Source organism: Oenanthe melanoleuca, chromosome 1, assembly GCF_029582105.1.
Source record: "Oenanthe melanoleuca isolate GR-GAL-2019-014 chromosome 1, OMel1.0, whole genome shotgun sequence".
Taxonomy (NCBI): Eukaryota; Metazoa; Chordata; class Aves; order Passeriformes; family Muscicapidae; genus Oenanthe; species Oenanthe melanoleuca.
Window position 1 is genome coordinate 91,366,824 of NC_079333.1, and position 18,655 is coordinate 91,385,478.

The 18,655-nt window shown below is 36.5% G+C and overlaps 1 protein-coding gene across 1 annotated transcript; it reads left to right on the forward strand.

Moving 5' to 3' along the window:
- Positions 1–6,648: 6,648 nt before the first annotated feature.
- LOC130255330 (uncharacterized) lies at positions 6,649–13,677 on the forward strand. The gene is made up of 4 exons (XM_056495872.1): positions 6,649–6,722; positions 8,165–8,512; positions 9,758–9,861; positions 13,177–13,677. Exons 1-4 carry the CDS (start codon positions 6,671–6,673, stop codon positions 13,354–13,356), a joined length of 684 nt encoding a protein of 227 aa, XP_056351847.1. The 5' UTR covers positions 6,649–6,670; the 3' UTR covers positions 13,357–13,677.
- The last annotated feature ends 4,978 nt before the right edge of the window (positions 13,678–18,655 follow it).

Below are 18,655 nucleotides of genomic sequence, written 5' to 3' on the forward strand. Positions count from 1 at the left end.
CTTCAAGGAACAGAGTCATATTTAAGACTTATATCCTGCACCTCAAGTATTTTTTGAAGTTAATGGCAATTAAAAAAATATATTAAAACTTTCAGGGAATGCTAGGTAATTAAATTAATGCTTTCTTGAAAGGGGAAAATTATCATATTCTATCAAAAGAATTGCTCCAAAGAGAGTGAATAAGTCTCAAGGTCAAACTGACAAACAGAAAGATCTCATTTTTATTCCTCCTGCCAACAGATGAAGAACACGTACATTAGGCTTGATAAGTCTGTTGTTTACATTTGATATGAGAAAGCAGCTGTTGACTTGGCAGTGAACAGAGCTGCTTCTGAGAAGGCTTCATCTTTTCTGTTTCAAAGTTTCAAAGGACAGTTCTGATAAAATTTCTTTTCTGTCTTATGTAAGGATTGACTTATACCTGGCTTAGTCTTTTCTCTGGCCACTGAGACTGTAAAGTGTAAGAACATCTGCTCCAGAGTTTTCACTGTGGTGGCAGCATTCATGAGACTGAGACTGTCACAAGGACTGTCACACACTTAATCAAGGAAAAGGTAACATCTGGGCAGATAAAGCTCAGTCCACATAACTTCACAGTCCAATTGATAGGGTTGTTAGTTTAAAACATAGTGCAAGGTGAGGATTTCTCTGGGAACATGTAGTTGTCAGTAACATCAGTTTACATGACAATTATGCCATCATTGTGCAAACAGGATGTGCAAGAAGGTTTGTTTCTTCTTGTTTTCTGTGCGACAGTATCCTTCCATCTGAACAAGATAACTCTAATTTCAAGAGGTATTCTCATTGGTTTTCTGGGACTCTTGTGTTAAGAGTTTTGAGACTATCTTATCACAGGACATCCTAAATGTAGTTACATCTCAAGCAATATTAGAAACAAAAACCAATATAAAAAATCTATGGGTTATTTACTGAAGTAATTTCTCAGTGGGAATACATAAAATGACAATTTTGTTCTTTGCACTACCTGCCTTGAGATTTCTGTGTAAATGTTAAAAGGTTTGATATTGATCTATTAAAAAAATGGCTTCTGGCTATTTGATAAACTGATTGCCTTCTCTGCATCAGCACTGCAGTAAACCTTCTGCAATTTAAAAGGGTAAATTACACTTCCAGATCTAGGTATCTACACTTTAAATGCAGATGAGACCCAAGGGAATGAAGATGGAGAAAAAACAACAAAGGAAGGTGCTCTGACTCTATAATAGCTTGATTTGTTCTGATGCTTTGTGAGATGCAAGATTTCACCTTGGTAAGCTGAGGCAAGACTGTAGCTTTCATTTCTTAAGCCAGTGCTGTAAAACATCAGGAAAAGACATGTTCATTACAGATGTTTTGAGGCAGTTCAGAGCTGACCACGCACACTGAGAATCCTCTGAACCCATATCAAGGAGTGGGTCTCTACATGCAATCTTAGAGGATCAGACATGATTAGTGAAACTATGGATTTATCACCTTCAGGGATCTCCAGGATCAGAATGTTGAAGCACTATGTTAGTTTTGGTAGAAATACTTTGATTCATGCAGCCTGATAGAATTCAGTGCCACTAGTCAGCCTGAGTGGTCTGTTAGATTTAACAACTGGTTTGGATCTTTGTGCTGGATTCCAGAAGGAACCCGCAGGAGGACAAAGGGATCTCAGTATATTGTGGACTCCAATGAGCTGGCCAAGTGTCTCTTAAAATCCCCTACATACAATGGCAGCATCTCCACTGGCTGTGGTGCTGCTCAAACACCCTGTACACATGCAGACAGCTAAATGAAGCTTAGTCTAAGCTTATTCCATGCCTACTCAGAGAATATGGAAGAAGCCTCCAGAATGTGGAAGCATGCTTCATATAAAGAGGAAAGCAGGTAGATGTGTCCACAGAGAGAAATGAATTGGTGACAAATTCAAATATTGCTTTGTGTGGAAATTACATTCCTTATCTCCAGCCATTCTGATTAAACCAGCAGCTAAGATTCCACCCAGTAATGGTCATTTACAGTTAGTTTTCTTGCTTGCATAACATGTATTTTTAAAATTCAATCAAGAGGTTTTCTTCTGATGATATTTGTTTAAACAGTAACTAGTTTCAATTTAGTAGTAATACATAACACTCCTAGGGTAGATGACTTCAGAAGAAACTTACTCTAATTTCCAACCTGCAGATCCACTACTGAAATGCACTCTTGGCATCTCTATCCATCCTGCCCCTCACAGAATGGTCTGGGCTGGAAGGGACCTTAAAGATCATCTAGTTCCAACCCCCTTGCCATTGACAGGGACACCTTCCACTAGACCAGACTGCTCAGAGCCCTATCCAATCCAGACTTAAAACTTCCAGGGATGGAGCAACTTACTGAAGGGAACACTGCATAAACTTGGGTTGCAGATTTCCAGTGACTAATGGCATTTTTAATTCACAGTGGTTAGTAAAGAGATGGTAAATAGCCTAGCATTGATGGAACACCCTCTCTTGGCTCCAAAAATTTGAAACTGGTAAATAATTAAAATAAGCTTGTAAATTTGGTCAAATAAGACGACATGCTCTTCCATGTATCATCTGTGTTATCATCCACTTTCTCTCCCAGCTGGGAATGTAGGGTACCATTAGAGTATTTGCTTTTCCCTTCTGAATTTAATGTATACTCCTGTATTTTCCAATGAAAAATTTAACTGGGGAACCTGCAGGTTTGCTCTGAAATTTTCAAGAGCACTCACTGGTCATAAAGCAGCTCTGGAGTTAGGTAGGTTCTCTCAGTCTGTGCTAGTGCTGCAACTCTCTCTCACCTTGTACCCCTGAGTAGAAAACAGAGAAATCCTGAGGCCATACACAGCAGCAGCAAATCACATCTTGCATTGTCAGAAAGTGCTGGATCCACAACATCTGTGTCATTCTTGCCTCATCCTTCTCAAATGTCTCCTGCCTCACAAAGGCAGCTATTTCAGAGGTCTGCTGTTTTACACTATTAGGAAGATTTTATTGTGCTAACCTGCTTTGTTGGACTCTATAATGAATAAACAATAAACTGAATGCAGGTTATGCTACTTGTTTAACAAATACTAAGCAGATGCCTATTTTAGGTTGTTCTATATTGTAAAGTAGCTGTTTTGGGGTAGTTGTCAAACAATAAGGCACTGGTTTATTTCATAAAGCCACATTCACCTCCACTTTTAAAGACTTCATAAAATGCTTGATTACTTCTCACAAATATCTCCAAATCCTTATTGGTAAAGGATATTACTGTCTGAGGCTGACTCATCCCTCATGTCTTGTTATCCTTTTCACTGCTTCAGTTGGAAATTAGCACAACATTTATTTTCTCATCTCTTGGTGATACTGTTATCAAAACAAATTACGTATGTGTTATTCATTTAGCCACTACATAACCATGCCACTCCTCCAGACTGCAACTGCAGAGCAGGAAAAGCAACCAGAATTATTGCAAACTTTGCTGTATTATATCATAGGCACTGCTCCCAGTGTAACTGAGCAGCCCCTCAGTTCCATTCCCAACTATCACATAAGTCTCAGCATAGTGGAAAATAATGTTGATAATGGAGGGGCTACAGTCTATTCATTACATACATCCATGTTTTTCTCCAGTCCCATGGAAGGACAATAATCAGAGGGAATTAAGGCCTTCTTAGTATGTATTGACATTTTTTATGAGCCAATATCTAATCCTTCTTTCAGCAGAAAATTAAAATATATACTTTTAAAGTAATCAATTTCTAAATTCCTGTGGAATTAGAGTTGAAGCCAGAATAAGAAACCACACAGAACTGACATGACAGAAAATCTAAATGTGATTTCACTTATATGTTAGTATGTCTTTAATATCATCATAGACCCAATTCTTATTTTCATCATCATGAGATGGTCCTGAAATAGATCTGAAACTGATCCTCTGACCCTTAGGTATCTCAAAGTTCTGCACTTCTTTTTAAGATTTATAATGTCATTGCCCATTTCCTAACTTGTTGGAAGTTCCAAATCTTAAAATCTTGTGTGTCAGCCATTTAATGCACAGGGAAAATATAAAATATTTAAAGATTAATATCACTTCTGTGCTAAGGAGTGAAAGCACTTTTTATTCAAGGGCATTTTAATAGTTCCTCTTCTATGCCATAAAAGAGCATTTTTATATTTCAACTTATTTAAACTCTTTATTTCAAATCTGTCATCATGTTTTCTCAGCCACTAGTTTCACTTGCATAGCAAAGTATAAAAGTCATCTGATCTCTCTTCCTGAAAGTGCTTCTGCCACATGCTTATCACTCCTATGGGACACAGCTTCTTCTCAAACATCTTTAATGAAGAGAAAAAGAGTAAAGCACAAGCTTGTCTATAAGTATGAACACAGATCCTGGTGAGGCAAACCTCAAGGTTATGGTAGGGTTTCAGCTCATCAGTAATTTTCTCCAGCATTTTAGAAAGATAAAACCTGCTTTTTGTCTTGTATACCAGTAACACAGAAACCTCAAGCAATTAAAATAGAAATTTTTATTGTTTAGGTAGTCACAACTGTAGGTAAGCTTTTCTGTTTTCTGAATATTCAGCCAATAAACCAATGCTTATTTATAGCCTGCAATTCTACTTAGTAATATAGTTCAGCACTATTGCAATTACATATTGTTAAGACCATGTTGAACCTTTTCAGGACCAAATTCATTGAATCAAGATACTAAGATAAACAGTGAATTAGAGTATAAAATAAATTCATTGCTATATAATTAATTAAATTAATTTCAGAAAAAAAAAAAAAAAAACAAAAAACAAAACAAAAACCCACCCCACTTTTTCTGAAACTGAATAGCTGCTTAAATGCACATGTGAATCCCAGACTAGCTTCATTAATTTATTTATGCTTGTCTTTGATCAGTTGTCTCTTTTCCTATTCAAGTCAGTACCTTAAAGGGCTTTTATCATTGTTTTTCAAAATGTTATAGATAAAAGTAGAGTGTTATCTGAGGAGTTACTATCTAATAACAGGAAATTGGCTGGTTTGCACTTTCTTTTTGTTTCTCTATTTAACCTAGTTAGTTTCAGATATGATGAATAAAAAGCATATCCAATTAGATATTTTTATATTCAAATGTTGGTAAAAGTAATTAAATACATGTGTTTATCTGCTGATAACAAAAAGAGGTAACACAATTAGGTTTTGGATTCTTTTTCCCCCAGGAAATGTCCTTTGAATGAATATAAATTAAAAGAATGGAATTCTTTCAGAATAAGTGCAAGGTATTATTAGAGTATACAATCAGTGATTGAAGATCAGTTTAACAAAACACCTCTGAAAGTTACCATTGAGGAGACATCTTAAAATAGCATCTACTGGAAAGCTGGAGGGTTTGATTGTAGCCTTAATTTTACTTAGGGAATGTGCAATATTCCTGTACCACATAAGAAAGCAGAGACTCTGAAAAGATACATTTCAAATAGAAAATCACTTGACAGGGAATTCCCAGTAGGACTCTGTGGAGAAATAGTGTTGTATCTATAAATAAGATGGAAGGAGAAAAAAATAGAAATTAGATTTTTAACACTGAATAAAGAGGTTTTAAAGGTGTCCAGCTTTAAATCACAACAGTTGCAAGAAATTTTGAATTTTTTAAAATAATATCAGGAAACTATCCTATATAAGGTATAAGTATTACCTTAAAAAAAAGGGGGAGTGGGTACTAAAGGGTGATAGAGGGGCTGCAAAGCTGTTTCAGTGATGAGAAACTGAAGACAGGGCTCAGAATACAAATTAAGGCACAGCCACTCATGGTGACAGTGAGTAGTCATTGCAGCAGCTGACCTCCACCTCTCAAAGCCTTCAGGTCAAAACTGAATATTCCCATGGAAGTTACCTCTTAGTCAAACCCCAAAATTGAAATCTGTAGGCAATGAGGCTGGGTAACCAGTTTTAACTAAGCTGAAGAGAAACGTTTTTGGATGAAATTTAATACTCTACAGAAGATGCTACAAGGACATTAACTAACCTAGTTGGCTCCTGTAAATCCAGAAGGTATATGTTAGGAGGTTAGATATATTGCCCTCTTTGCCATCATACAGTTTTTGGTAGTTAATGTTCACGTGTCCTGGAATGCAAGGATGATAATTAGACATTCAGCAAAATTTCAGTGAACAGAAATAATGTTTCCTCTGAATCATTCCTGTAGCACACTTGACTTTTCTAAATGAATCAATATTACATAAAGCAAAGTCACCATGTGGTGTTTAAGGTGTAAATGGAACTTTGAGAAAAAGCAATCAGAATTATTGCACTTAGCTGTACTACATCATAGGCACTGGTCCCAACCTTAGAGGGTTTTGCCTTTTTTTATTTTGAGATGGACAGCTTTGAGAAAAGCTGCTATACAAAACTAATCCTACTCCTGGTCATCTGAAGAAAATTCTCAGAATGGAAAAATAATCCCAGTTGTGTTAAATCTGAAACTATATTAGAAGCTAATATGCTGCAATGTCCAAGATGTCTGATGGTACAAAAGGAAATAGTTACAGTGAATGAAACCACAAGAACTTCCCCTTAAAAACAAGATGAAAAACATGTTTTTTGCAGAGATTGAATTTACTTTTCAGCTACTTGCTGAAAGCTGTGTTATCAGTAGTCTTGGCAGAGGTTTTAAAATTTCTGCATTAGCAATCCCAAGAAAATGATCCAACTTGATATATTAATGATGGCAACTTACTTCACTCACTTCGCTGGTAAGTAGGGATTTTTTTGTCTTTGTTTATTTATTTTAGCCCAGAATTCACTAAACCCTAACTGACTGAGGTAGGAAATGCTAATTTAATAATCAAGAATGAAAATTTCATTTGCCCAGTTTTACTCCTTAAACTTTTCAAGGTGCTGTTTTATGGAGGAAAGCAAAAATAAGGGGAAAAGAACAAAAGTACTTAGAAGAGTAGATAGAAATGAAAAGTGCATCTGACACAAAGCTAAAATTGTATCTGAATGAAAAAGTAGAAAACATGGGTTCATATCTATGCTGGTATTTTTATAATTATTTGAACTGGGCAATATATTATCTCAGGATTTTTATAAAACTCTGTCTTGGAGAACTTTTAAAAGTGCATGTAGTCACACCAAAGAACTTAAAAGAAAAAAAAAATGTTATTTCTTTATGGTCTGTTAAAAATGCAAAAGATATTTCATATATGAGCCAGCTTTTTCCCTTCAGAGTTATCTACCTCTCCTTCACTCAACTGAGATGAGACTGGTTTTCTATGGGTAGTGAAATATTCCTGTTGATGTGCTACACTGATGATATGCTGATTTTTTTGCCCAAGTTAAAAGTGAGACCCATAAACTTTTCTGGATTATTGCTATTTTAAAAGGTATTTCAAATTAGCTTTCAGGAATCTCTTTCAACAAAGACCCATAATTTCTGAAAACTCATTTCTTAGTAATTAAGTTCAAATTTCATGCCTTTTAAAGGGCATGTAGTGATAGGAAATGGTGTGACAGTTTTAAACTGAAAGAGGTAAGGTTTAGACTGGATATTGAAAACAAATATTTTATGATGGTGGTGGAGCACTGGGACAGGTGGTCCAGAGAAGCTGTGGCTGCCCCATCCCTAGAAGCATTCAAGGCAGATTGGATGGGGCTTTGAGCAACCTGATGTAGTGGAAGGTGTCCTTGCCCATGGCAGGAGGTTGGAACTAGATGAATTTTAAGGTCCCTTCCAACCCAAAACATTCCATGATACTGTAAAATAACAAAAAAGTCTAAAAAGAATGACTATATAAAAACAGGAGTAACCAGGTATTTTTAAAAACTTATTATTTTGTTCTTATTTATTTAAACCAAGTTTTATCTGCTCTTAGTAATGACTTTCCATCTTCTTATAGTCCATATAAAAATTATATGTAACCCTTAACAGACAAAACTGTTTTATTTGAAAGTACTTTTACAAATGCAAGGACATTTACAGTGGAAACATGGATTTGTGGTTTCTTGTAAGGCTGTAGCAAAAGTGCTGTTTGTTCCACTGGCGTGCACCTTTCACAGTAGGTGCTGTAGCTGTGGCTCTCTGTATATCCATGTATATCCATGTATATCCACGTATATCCACACCCGTGTGCTCAGCTGGCCAAGCCCACCCTTGTGATGAGAGGCTGCTCTGTGCTTTACTCACACCCCACAGCCAGCAGCAAGCCACAGCTTTCGGTGCTGCAGTACCCCCCAGACGCCAGCGTGCTGCTCAACTCCACGGTGTGGATGCTGTGCGTGTTCGAGTACCCCAGCCAGGAGGAGGAGGAGCCCGTCGTCTACTGGAGGAAAGGTCCGGAATGCCACAAGCAGCCCAGCCTCCAGATGAGCCCCAGCACAGGCAGGGCACAGGTGCAGATCACAAAAAACACCCTCAGGGGATTCTCCATCTTACAACTGAGCAACGTTGACCAGAGTGCCAGTAGCTCCTATTTCTGTAATGTGATGCTGACACAGAAAATACAGGGCACGTGTGGAAACGGCACCAGACTGACTGTGCATGGTAAGGAGCGTTTGGGAGTGACCAAAAAGGGAGTGATAGAAATCACACTTGATGTCTGCAAGCTGAAACAGATTTTCCTTCAGCCTTATTGCCTCCCCTCCTTCTGCTTGTGTCTGCCAAAAGAAGGGTGTAAAGGAGCAGTGTACAGTCATAGAGTAGGGGAGGGTAGGTACAACTTTTGTTTGGTGCTAACTATTTATACAGACTTCTCAGTGACAGTGAGTTTCTGTGGATCTAAATCAGTTCAGTTCATTGAACTGCAGAACATTCACTATATACTTTATGAAATTCTAAATATTTATATATAAAAATTATATGGCATCTGTATTTATTTTGATGTTTTTTCTTAATCTCCTCTGCAAATATTTGCTGAGTCTTTATGACAAACTTAAAAACACCCAATCCGAGCCCCTGGTAACTGTTTTTATAATTTTCTTCAGTCTTTATAAACAAATGGTCTCTTGAAAAATGCAATTTTGGCTTTCTCTTCCAGTTTGTCAAAAGATGTATAGTAAATTCACACAGGAGTGTGTGTTTTTAGAGAGTGTAGAGTGCAAAAGTAGAGATATGTGGAAGCAGAGTTTTCTTTCCATTTGATGGTAAAATGTTTTTCAATAATTTATAACCTTTCCCTGTTTTCTAATTATGAATTGAATTTCCAGAATTCTGCTGAGCATATAGCTCAGTGACTGATTTACACTATTTCACATGAGCCAAACTGTCTTAGTGAACTTTCCAGAAAAATCAGGTTAGCAAATGCTAAAATGCCACAAAGCAGTTTTCTCATTCCAGATTTCATTTTTATTTAACAATTGTCCAACAGTTCTTCAGAGTTCCTAAAAAACAGCAATCAAGGAAATTCTATCGACAATTACACCATATGCATATGTTAGTTTTAGCCTGAAGAAAAAAAAAAAGAAAAAGTTTCCTGAGACTTGGTAAGATAACTGTCATTTACATTGCCTTTTCTACATAACAGATGTTTTCAGATATTCCACTTCTATTGAACAGAGAATCTTATTTACTTTCCATTGCATAAGTAATTTGCAACAGGTTCAAAAATCTTATGTCTGGACTAAAAAGAGAGAAGCTTTGATCCTGCAAAAACAGTAAAAGAAAATGCAATGAAGACAAAGACAATTATTCTTTCTGATCAATTCTCACTAATTATACAAATTAAATCTCATCAGAAAAACATTTTTTTTCTCTATTTGAAAGACCTAATTTTCATTCTCTTTGTTCCAGATTTGAAATGCAGAGACTGTTCAACATCAGATAAGATCTGGTGGGGTTGGTTCCTTCTTCTTGGATATACCATCTTTGTCACCACAGTTATCATAGCTTTTGGTGTAAGTAATAACTTCAAAAACAAATAATACAAACCTAAAGATGGATAGATGGATAAAGTGTGATGGAAAGAAACAATAAGCCAATTAGCCTGAATATTCACCTGTGATAAAGTAAGAAGTCCCTCTATTTTCTGTTAAATAAAGAGTCAAGAGGTTTAGCCCCCATCCTGTTTTGAGGACATGGCCATTAAAAAAAAGGGAATCTGTGACATACAAATAAATTACAAGGGGTCTTTCTCTGAGCTTGCTGAAAACAGGAAAGCTATTTTCTGTGTTGCTGGGTGATCTTGTTACTTTAACCTGGACACAAAAGAGAAAACAAATACTTAAAGTGATTAGTAGCTTGAAACACATCCTGCTTGTTTCATGCTTCTGAAAACCAGCTCCTAATTTTATGAGTTCCTCTGGACACACATCACTGTCTGCTCATCTCTTGTCTTACTCATGTTCTGTCCAACCAACCATTCATGCCAGGGCTTTTTGCCCAACCCCACCCACTAGTTGGTTTGGGCCATTTCTGCACATTTACCTGGCCAGGAGTGCAGCACCCTGACAGCAGGAATACTTGGAAAGACTTTAGCAAGAGAACAAAAAAGCATTTGTTTGTATGTACAACAATGTCTAAACCTAGGGTGAGTTTGCATGCTTCCCATTGTATTTTAAAAACCCTTCCCTTTTTTCTAGTTGTGATTTTGTTCCCCACTTCAGGAAAAACTACATAGTCATTTTAATTGAGTACTTTTTATGGAATCAAATCTTAAAATGATAAGTTAATGAATAGCTGTACTTTGATCCTACTTGGTAATAATCTTCATGTAAATGAAACCATTTGGAAACAAACAAACCTGTGTGGAAGCCAGCTGAGCTATGCCATAACTTGAGGCAAATGTGCATCACAAGTCCTTGAAATCATGGATGACACTATAGTCCTGCCTAACCCTCAACAGTACAACATGCTCCACTTATCTTTACAAGGTCTGTACTTGGAAGTGTAATTCCAAATTATACTTTATATGAGACCTCAAAAACTCCTGCCACTTCAACAATATCTCTCCTCAAAGTTACTGTAGTAGAATCCCTTAAAAGTTAAAAAACATGTGCTAAATTGGATCAAGAGGGAATAGGTACCAAACTCACACAGGCTTAGGGGAACAAGACTCAGCTCTGGATGAATCAACATGAATTAAACCAATCTCTAACCCTAGAGAGGTGCATCGTTCAGACAGTCAAATCCTTTCTGAAAAGCAAGATTTCCTTCACTGTTCTGTCTTTCTCTGCTTGTGCTGCTTAAAGGTACTGCTACTTCTGTATTACTGAATTTGGTATTATGGAACCATTCTCTCTCTGCTGATACTGTCAGAGAGCTAAGAACTGCATTATCACATCAGACCCAGCACCAGTGTCAAAAATTACAAGAATTACAAAGATATTTACGGTATCTGATTGCCCTTCTAGGTCAAGGTTTAGGTTTTGTTTTCTTTAATAACTGGTTGTTAAGTACTGTTACCTCAAAGCCACAACAAAATGAGAAATGTTCACAGAACTGAGGCAGTAGGGACAAGATATGAGTATTGAGTGGCACAGTGAACTCCTGCCAGAGAGATGTGGTAAAGAGTCAAACCTTGCTAAAATACAGCAGCAGCACAAGCCTGACAAAGGATGTACTGCATCTGAATATACAAGGTGAGCCAACCAAGTCTCCTAAAATTAATCACTGTGAGCACAATTAGCAAGCAGCAACAGTAAACTGGGATGGAGTTTGCTTTCTTCATAGCAGTCCAAACGGTGCTGTTTTGGATTTGTAACCACAAAACAGTGTAGATACCACAGCAGTGATTTGACTAAGCAGTGCTTGAATGGCATCAAGGCTTTCTCTGCTTCTTACTCTGCTGCTCCAAAGAGGAGGCTGGGAGTGGGCAAGAGATGCTCAGCAATAAAAGCTGGGGTAGGAGAGTTGCTTTTGATCTGCAGAGACTGCCTGGGCATTGTTTTGCTGGATGGAGGTGCTGAGTGATTTCCCCTGCATTACTTTGTAGGAGTTTTTTGTTACTTTGTTTGTTAGGTTTTTTGCTTTCTTATTTTTTCTTTTTTTCCCCTCTTTCCTTCAGCTGTTAGATTGTTTTTATATTGACACATGAGTTTTTTTTTTGTTTTGTTCTTCATGTTCTCTCCCCTGTCCCAATCTGGGGATGGGGAAGTAAGCAAGCAAGCCACTCTGCAGATGCTTGCGTGCTTGCTGGGCTATACCTACTGCATAGAACAACACTGAAATTTATAAAGTTAGGAACTTTTAGAAGGTCATTTCATTACTAAATGACAAATGTTTCCTGTCACGAAAATGTACATTGTGTCAAAAACAGAGTGTAAACTAATGGAAGTGGGACTGGGTGACTCAAAGGTCCTTTGGCCCTCACAGTCCACTGCTTAAACCCAGTGTCATAGCAGGTTAAAGGCAGCTTCTGTACACACCTCAAAAACAAGTCTGGCCTGCTTCTTCTGAGCCTAAATCCCACTCAGCTGTTCCCTTGCTTCTTACTTCTGCCAAACTCTCTCAGGGCTTCCAAGTCTAGAGTAGGACACAGCAAGGACTATCCCAACACCTGTGCCTGATAACTGCATCAGTACAAGTGCATGTTTGGGGATCCTCCCCAAGAGAAGACATCTATCTCCAAAAAGCCCTGTCTGTACTAGCTAAGAATGAATGAACTTCCACCACTCCCATGCCCTATTTTTTTTCAAAAGTAACAGTACACAAAAATCTTGAAGAGTAATATTGGAAAATGGAGAAGCATTATATGAAACCACTGGTACACACTTTCAGCCCATTTCTTGTATATATGCTCTTATTTTGGTACCTGTAAAGGCCTAGAATTCATCATATATTATGCTAATTAATTGAAATTAATTAATCTAACACTGTAAGATATTAATTCTAAACTTTAAACCAAAATTTACCATAATTATTCTGCTCTATCATAATAATGTCGCCATATTCTAAGTATTTATTAAGTTAGAACCAAATAAGGTATAAAACAATAACTACACAGGTATTAACTTAGCTATTATTTTTAGTAGTAAAAATGTTAGTAATATGTAAGCTATTAATAGCCTATGAAAATTCATGAAGGTGTAGTTAAATTTAATTCTCACATTTCATTTCAACTGCAATATGCATAACAACTTTAAAACCAATTCAGAATAAACACAAGACTGATATCCCACTGAACCTACCCATCACTTGTCTAAACAGATGAGGTATCTGATGGAAACATTTTTACTGCCTAACAATATATATTGTTGTGCCTATTGCAACAGATTCACCACTGCCATACAAAGAGCAAGAATAAACTGAGAAACACAGACAGCAGCGCTACCATGCAAAGTGAATGGATTTATGACCAGCCATCAAGACCAGTTAATAATGGGTTTAGTCAAGAATATGAAGATATGTCAGTAATAAGAGCTCTGTGTGACACTGGAAGGGAGATGATATGAAGAAGCAAGTGCATGCAGTTGTAACCAAGATATGAGCACATGTGGTGCTACTTCTATCAAGGTAGAAAAGAAACATATGTAAAAATCTCTCCATTAACATGGAATGCTTTTTGTTCATGTAGTTATTTCAAGTTAAACAACCTTATAGTCCACACAGCTACAAATTAAATGAGCATTAATGTATGTAACTATTATTAAAATACTGTGAAATATAAAGGTATTCAAACCTCTTTTCAATACCAACATCTCTGACCACATATATTGGGTTTTTTCTACTTCAAACAAAAGCATACAGTTACAATTTTGTTTTTACTCAGGTTAAGGCAGCTTCTTTGGTTTTAAAAATGCAATTCTGTAAAACAGTATCTGCCCACTGTAATGATAGATTGTCAGAGAGGAATTCCTCACACACTCCCAGGGCACTGTCTGACATTATTTCTAACTCCTTTCATATCCCCCACATTTACAAGTCCCTGCAATTCCTTCCCCTCTTAACTATTTAGCCAGCGGTGCCATCTTGTAATGCACATTTCATTCCAATATAAAATACCTAATGTCATTTTTAAAGTCATAGCTTATATGTTTTTAAATAAATATTAATAACCAAAATAATCTTGACAGGTAGATAGGCTAAATGGTTTACTGCTGTAGGGCTTATGTGTCATATCTGGGACTGTAACAGAAATTATTTGGATTAAAATTGTGTATTTTACACTTGTCTTAAAGTGCTTAGAATACTTGTGTAACCTAAGGAAATAACAATACAACTAAGATGCATAGAAAGAGATTATCATAATTTCCATAGTACTTGAAGTAATGCAGCCTTGACATAGTTAAATATGTGTGACTTGAAGGAAATGAACTTTTTCACAGTGAAATAATGCAAGCTGAACACTATGTTTCAAAGTTGCTTACAACTGTAGATACGTGAAACAGTTCATAGAATAAAATGAGAGGTCACAGCCTTATACTTTAATTGTGCTGTAAGAACAGATACATGCTGCTCACTGGATTCAGCATCAACTTCATCCCTAGCCTTTTTTTTTTTTTTCTGTGACAGTAAAGATGCCAAGTCACTTAAAGAAATTTATCTGAGCATTTGTTTCCTTTTGCTGAAAGTGCTGGCTACCACTCTTAGGCAAAGTGAGATGTGACTTTCATTGCAAAAGATTGACTGCAAGCATTCAGATAGGGAAGAATAGTAATGATCTTTTGAAAAATTATTATTATTACTTGGACATTGGGAAGTAAATAATGGTTTTCCCTCCTTCTCTATCTAAACTGAGAACTGACTCCATTTGCAGACATACATATTCAGGTTTCCAGAGTCAGTAAATCCAATTTCAATTGTGCATGTGTATTTTCCAGCAAAACTTATCTTTTCAGAAGAACAGATTTCCTGTTTTGAAACTCTTCAAAAATTAAATCTTTATTGCACATAATACATGCCTAACTTTTAATTTTAAATGTAAAATTATAAATTGGGTTAAATATTAAGGGGTTAAATGTACTGAATGTTTATATATTTAGCATAGAGCTCTAAGGACAGATATAGCCATTCCATCATTTCAGATGTGTGAAGTCCATCTGAGCCACAGATGCAGTTCTTTGAAGAAAAGAACTGAAGGCAGCAGCCACTGAACCAAAGTCACCTCCAAGTACAAAAAGCACAAAGGTCAATGCCTTCAGCAAAGCCTTTCAGCTATGACATTTTGTCAAAAACCAACAGTTCATAGCTAATCCAGCGCACAACTAGAAGGTGCATTCAAAAAGCACCTGATTCAGATAACTCATATATCTAAATTGGGCTCTTTTCTTTCCACTTGATAACACTGCCTCCACTTCTGATCAAATGAAGGCCCTTCAAATGAAGGTCAGTGTGGTTTCTGCAGTTTTTCACATGCTTCTCAGAAACAGCTGAAAGTTGCTTCGAAAGAAGTTGGACATAAACTTCCACCCTGACAGGTTAAAAATTCAGCAAGTTCTGGGGAACTAAAAAACATAAAACATAGTATGTTCTATCATCTAACACAAACAGCAAAGACATTACTTGTTATGTTCCAATCAGTAACTTGTTATGTTTCATGGATTTTTATGGAAGCCTACCACAGAATGAAACATCAGGACTAAATTCAGAATGAGTTTAATATTAGATATATGAAAAATCCTTTTTTAAAAATTTATGCTTTTTTAAAAAAATTGCATATTGTACTGTAAAGAACATTAATATTTATATAAAATAAGAATGGACTGCAGTAAGTCAAAGAATAACAGAGCCACTGGTTAGAGGGGACCTCTGAAGGTCATACATTCCAACATCCCTACTCAAAATAGAAAAGGTTGGCCAGATGTCTTTTGAGTATCTCCAAGGAGACGTTCCCAATATTCTGATGGACCCTCTCGTGTTTCATATTGTGTTTTTGCCTCTGATCCTGCCCCTGGGCACCACTGAACAGAGCCTGGCTCTGCTGTCCACAGCTATTTATACTAACTGCTAAGATTCCCCTGATCCTTCTCTTCTCCAGGGTATCCTATCACAGCCCTCCCAGGCTCTCTAGTCCTTGATCATTCTTCATGGGCTTGCAGATGACTTACTCCAGAAAGTCCATAATATTCCTATCCTGGGGAACCCAGAACTGAGAATGCATTCCAGATCTGGTCCAGCATCTTCAGAGGACACAGGAAGGACTCTCATCCTTGAACTGCTGGCAGTGCTCTGCCTAATGCCAGGCAGGATGCTGTTGGATGCCTTTGCCATGAAAGCATGCTGGCTCGTGGTCTATTTGTTGTTCCTCAGTACCCCATCAGGGATACATCTGTACAAAGCAGGTGCAGAAACTTGCCCATTTCTTTGATGAATCTGAGAGATACTCTTCAGTCCAATTCTGCAGCCTGTCCAGATCCCTCTGGACAATGAATATATCTTTAGTTACAAATGACTTAAGAACCTCAAGTTCATGATCCAGTATCAGAACAATGGAGTCTCAGCCCTCCAGGGACTGGGGAGAGAATTCCTGATAATTTTAGTAGGACTCAAATTTACCTTCAAATTGTTTAAATATATTCTCTGATAGGAAACATGCAGACAAGCTGAAGGAAAATAGTAATTGAAACAGTAACTTCCAATTATTTCATCTGGTATTAAGGGTTATTTAACACGTCCTTAACTAGACTTTAACAGTAATTACAGATTCCAGGATGCATTCTGTGGAAAACTGGACAGAAAACACTTCATTGGACCCTGGGAAAAATATATAGAATAATAATAGCACACATGCCATTTAGTTTCCCTAGAGGAAAGAAAGAAAATGTCCGTAAGAAGAGTGAGATAGGAGAAACAATAGGTATGATAGCACATGAAAAACTTCTCTTGAAGAAATAAAATACCTGTCCAGGCATCAGACATCCATGGATGTACCTACATCTGGATGATAAGCATTACTGCTTAGCCTGGTACTTCCAGCCAATTACAGTTTTTATTAAACAGTAAATTAGCTGTTGTATATTCATAGTGATCTTCATTTCCAATCTGTACACATCAACAAAGGCGACCAAAGTTTTCAAGGTCAGAGCAGAGTTCGGAATCCAGAGTCTTTTAGGAAAACAGAGGTCTTAGAAAATATAGAATCATTGCATTTCTGAAATATGGAAAATTATGAAAGAATAAAATAGATGCTTATAATTTGTATGTCCTACCTGTTTAAACACAGTTTAAACTTCACATTTTTCAAACTTCAGAATATATAAACACAAAAAAGTACTTAGCATATCCTTATCATAATCTGAAGAAATATCAATACAGATATGAACATCTGCTTTTTAATAAAGTATTTTCATTCTCATGAGAAAAATATTACTTTAGCCTGTCTCATCTTCTAGATTTGACTGTGCTTGTACTGATTTTCAAAAGAATTCATGAAATCTGAATTAAAAAACCAAACAAAACCAAAACAATGGTTTCCCAGACAACAGAACTACTGTTTCAGCAAAAAACCAGAACTTTCCATTTAAAGTATTGCTGGCAATCATCTTCATTGCAACACTTATCAACAGCATCATGGTACAAAGCAGGTACGAATTTTTGCAAGTTTCATCTCCTTCAGCTTTTTAAGGTATTAGTAACATTTTTTTAAAATAGTTATGCAGCCTATTTGTGTAGCAAGTCCATCAGAAGACAAAATTTTGTTGAGTGTAGGTTTTGCACCTCCAGTCACACAAGGACTACACCCAAAACACATCTAAAAGAAGAGAAGCAACAAACTATCTAGGAAATATTCCTGAAATTAAAAATCCAGTTATTTCATTGGGGTTTGTTTTGACAAAGAGATCACAAACTGATTTTCAACTCCACTTATTTAGGACCTGGTAAAGATGATTCTCTAATATCTTAGGCTGTTGTGAGAAAACAAAAAGTGCCAAGGATCCTTTTTCAGCACGTCTGATTTATGACATTCTAACAGAGCATTCCAGCTATTACTCAGGCAGCCTAGCTAGGAAAGATCCATATAAACTGAAGGTCTTGTGAAGTGGTAAAAACCCCCTGAACTTCCTCCATTCAAAAATGATCATATTCACTCCCTAAAGAACACAACTATTGTAAATAGGAAACAAAATCTAAGAGGCTCTGACCTTGTTAGATTTCTCTGAGTGAAAAAGAGCTGTTTCAAGATTTCACCAGAATTGCAGGACAGTTATTACCACTGGATCAGAGACTTTGACCACAGCAGATCAGAAAGATCTGAGAATGAAAGAAGATAATTTTTTAATAGCATTATCTAGAATTGCAATTCATGCTGGAAGCTATTCTCTGCACAAATGAGGATGCAAGTGGGCAACACACTTGTTACAAAGGTAACTTCTTTCAGTTTTACATCAAAAATGCTATCCTAAAATCTGGAAGTCATGAAAGCTATCTTGTATTTCATTATCATTGTATACAGAACGTCACACATTTAGAAACAAATGCTGTTCTAAAACTAATTTAAGGGACTTCACAGCAGTCTCTTTTTTTTCTTTCATTATCAAAAACAGTAATAAAATAATTAAATCCCTGCTCATGATTCCTAATGCGATCAATCTACACATTAATATAAATCTGGTGGTTACTTGCTGAGGTTTTCAAACAGCTATAAAAGATTTTTTTTTTCATTTGTTTTTAGGAATTCTAAAGCTTCATATATGCTTGATTCAACCTCAATTTCTACAATTTTAACTTTTTTGTTTTGTTTTACTTATTAATAAATCAACTTAAGCCCCACACTTCTAAAACCAAACACTCTTTGCTTTTATATAAACAGTT

Excerpts from the sequence above, each read along its gene's own strand:
- LOC130255330 (XM_056495872.1), top strand. The coding sequence starts at position 6,671 with ATGATCCAACTTGATATATTAATGATGGCAACTTACTTCACTCACTTC. Across the intron at positions 6,723-8,164 it reads TTACTTCACTCACTTCGCTG|CCAGCAGCAAGCCACAGCTT; the intron begins GTAAGTAGGGAT and ends CACACCCCACAG. Across the intron at positions 9,862-13,176 it reads CAGTTATCATAGCTTTTGGT|ATTCACCACTGCCATACAAA; the intron begins GTAAGTAATAAC and ends CTATTGCAACAG.